The following is a 3566-nucleotide window of genomic DNA, read 5'->3' as shown; positions in this document are numbered from 1 at the left end:
TATCTTCAGGTTCACTGGTTCTGTTTCAAAGCCAAATATTCTGTTGTATCTCTCTAGTAACTTTGTAATTTTAGTTATTTTACTTTTTAATTTCAGAATTTCCTTTTGTTTCTTGTTAATAGTTTCTATTCTTGGAACTTCCCTGGTGGTTCAGTGGTTAAGACTGAATGCTTTCAGTGCAAGGGGCATTGGGTTTGATCTCTGATCTGGGAACTAAGATCTCACCTGCTGCATGGTGCAGCCAAAAAAAAAAAAAAAAAAGCTCCTATTTTTTATTGAGATTCTCCATTTTAAGTTATAATACTTACCTTTAATTTTTCACGTATTGTTTTCTTTAGTTCTTTGACTATATTCATAATATCAGCTTTGAAGTATTTTTTTCTCCCTAAATCAGTTTTCTCTTGGCTGTAATTTTTTTCCTTAACTATGTCACTCTTTCCTGTTTCTTTGAAAACTGGATATAATAGCTATTATATTGTAGCCATACAAAAAACAGATTGCAGGCTGGATTTGGTCCACTGATCAAGTTTACTGTTTCCTACAATAAAAATGTGATGCATAAAGTGAAATGCAAAATAGATCTTGGGAAGGATGGCTGAGTGGGAGACAGCTTGTGATGTAAATATATTATAAATGACCAGTGGGCAAAGCAGAATGGGCAAGGCAGCCCTACCTATGACTGAAAACATTCTTTGTTTAGCAGGATCAAAGCTAGAAATTCAACCTTGTCTCACCTGTCCTTTGGCATTCTCTTTCCAGCAAGCCCTCATCCAGCCTGTGTGGTTCAGCCATCTCCCTCAGTTATTCTCAAGCTTATGTGCAGGAAATCATCTCCATTCAGGGAAACACTGTTCAGAAGATCACAGACTTCTGAACTTTCAGAAGGAACACTTCCATTTTCACTGCACAGAAGATCAAGTGCAGGAGCAACTCTCTGATCAAACCTGCTCGAGCCACCAAGCAGAAATTCAAGAGAAAGAAGATTCCAAGCTTTTGTTCAGGAGAATAAGCAGAAGCAGTGCTTCAAAGGCAATCTCCAGCCCCCTGGAAGAACAGCCAGTAACATCCAAGGAAGACAACACAGTGGTGGATATAGGGCCCAGCCTGGCCCAGAGGACAGACCTCAAGGAAACAGACAAAATATTATGTGGTTTAGAAATCTCAAGATTTGGAGTAATCAAATATGGAGAGTTTGGGCTAGGCTTTATCAAGGAGTGAAACCAGCTCAGCCTCCAGAAGAGACACACAAGAGAGACCGCTTACATGTACACCGAGTGGGGACAAAACTTCAGTAGTACGTCAGTCCTCATCAAAAACCAAAGGACATATTCTGGGCAAAAGCCTTATGCGTGCACGGAATGTGGGCAAGACTTTACCTGGAAGTCAAACCTCATCACACAGCAGAGGATACACTCTGGGGAGAAACCATATATGTGCAAGGAGTGTGGACGAGGCTTTACTTGGAAATCAAACCTCTTCATGTATCAGAGGACACACTCAGGGCTCAAGCCTTATGTGTTCAAGGAGTGTGGCCAGAGCTTTAGCCTGAAGTCAAATCTTGTCACACACCAAAGGGCACACTCTGGGGAGAAGCCTTACATTTGCAAGGAGTGTGGGCATGGCTTTCGCCAGCATTCACACCTCATCAGACATAAGAGGACATACTCAGGAGAGAAGCCTTATGTTTGCAGGGAGTGTGAGCAAGGCTTTAGCCAGAAGTCACACCTTAATAGACACTTAAGGACACACACAGGAGAGAAACCTTATGTGTGCACAGAATGTGGGCGTCATTTTAGCTGGAAATCAAACCTCAAGACACACCAGAGGACACACTCAGGGGTTAAACTTTACATGTGTCTGGAGTGTGGGCAGCCCTTTAGCCAGAAGTCAAACGTCGACAAACACCAGAGGTCACACATGGGAGAAGGCATTCTTATGCAGGGAATGTGAGAGAGCCTTTACCTGGAAGTCAACCCTCAGTACACACCAGAGGACACACTCAGGGGAGAAGCCATTTGTATGCAGGGAGTGCAGATGAGTCTTTAATGATAAGTCCACTCTTGTCTCACACCAGAGAACACATTCAGGGGAAAAGCCTTTCATATGCAAGGAGTGTGGTAGAAGGTTTAGCCAGAAGCCAAACCTGTTTAGGCACAAGAGGGCATACTCAGGGGATAGCCCCTTTGTGTGCAGGGAGTGTGGACAGGGGTTTTATGATAAGCTAACTTTCATTACACACCAGAGGGCACACTCAGGGGAAGCCTCATGTGTGCAAGGAGTGTGGGCAAGGCTTTAGCCGGCAGTCACACCTCATTAGACATCAGAGGATACATTCAGGAGAGAAGCCTTACATTTGTAGAAAGTGTGGGCGAGGCTTTAGTTGGATATCAAACCTCATCAGACATCAGAGGACACATTCAGGAGAGAAACCTTGTGTGTACAAGCAGTGAAACCTTTAGCCAGTAGTCACACTGCACGAGACAACGGAAATCCCATCCAGGGCTGTAGCTTCAGTAATAAGTCAGCCATTGGCTGACTCTAAAACAGAGACATCTATGTGTGATGTGAGTGTTCACGAGACTAATGGTAAGGGTCAGAATCTCCATTCCACCTGAAGGAGAATTGTTGCTGGCCTGTTTCAGGGGCTCTGATTTTCCCTACTGGGGATGGTAGATTTTGGAAGGTCTCTCAGGTAACTTGATGGAGAGAGTACTTAAGTAGGTTGAAATTAGAGAATTGATAGAATTCCAATATCCAATATACTTCCCAAGTATACTTGAACACTACTTCCACAGTAACCTGGATGTTGTAACAGCAGTTTTAGAGCCCATCTCTTGATGTCTGTTTGACCTGAGAACAAGAGACAGAAACCATGGCTGATTTAATGCTGGTTCCACAGAGCATGACCCAGCAGAGTCCACTTCAGTGAAAGTTTGGAACATGGTCAGCTCATGGGGATAAGAGATAATGCATGGGTAGAAGGTTTTATTATACAAAGGGTTGACAGGTAAGAAAGATTGTAAGTATCCTAGCTCTAAGTTTGGGAAGAATTATCCATTTTTGAAATATCATATCCTTGCTTGCTTCCTGGGACTCTCTGGTTTCCAGGCTGAATCCATACTGTAGATACTTTTGTTGACTGAGTGTATTTAGACTAGAAATGTATTATGTAGTGTTATAAAGAAAATATGCACACATATACAGAAATGTAAAATGAAATTATTTTCTATTCTTTTTTGAGTTACAACATCCCATTAGTAATTACTAGGTTTAAATTTTTCCAACTATTGTAAAATATACTACATTTTTGGTTGAGAATAGTCTCTTTTTGGAAATGGCTTTGGAAATGGTGTCCCACAAATTTACTTAGAATCTTGTCCCAAGGCCCAGTTTTTTTTCATGAAACTTGACTAAATGATTGTGAATTATATTTGGAAAATAAGTTTTCTAAGGATAGGCAGGAAAATACAGGAATTGTATTATAACTTATTTTTCTTATTTGTGTACAGTTATTTAGAATAGATCTGAAAGCCATAGAAAAACAAAGTATATGGGTACTTAGAAAG

The 3566-nt window shown here is 41.2% G+C and overlaps 1 protein-coding gene across 1 annotated transcript; it reads left to right on the top strand.

Moving 5' to 3' along the window:
• Positions 1-943: 943 nt before the first annotated feature.
• Positions 944-3315, top strand: ZNF875 (zinc finger protein 875). Its single transcript, XM_043437500.1, has one exon. It carries the CDS (start codon positions 1264-1266, stop codon positions 1948-1950), a length of 687 nt encoding a protein of 228 aa, XP_043293435.1. The 5' UTR covers positions 944-1263; the 3' UTR covers positions 1951-3315.
• Positions 3316-3566: the final 251 nt, after the last annotated feature.

Source organism: Cervus canadensis, chromosome 18, assembly GCF_019320065.1.
Source record: "Cervus canadensis isolate Bull #8, Minnesota chromosome 18, ASM1932006v1, whole genome shotgun sequence".
In the NCBI taxonomy this organism is placed as follows: domain Eukaryota; kingdom Metazoa; phylum Chordata; class Mammalia; order Artiodactyla; family Cervidae; genus Cervus; species Cervus canadensis.
This window is presented reverse-complemented; position numbering and strand designations above follow the sequence as displayed.

Coding starts and splice junctions, on each gene's coding strand:
- ZNF875 (XM_043437500.1), top strand. CDS start 1,264: ATGTACACCGAGTGGGGACAAAACTTCAGTAGTACGTCAGTCCTCATC.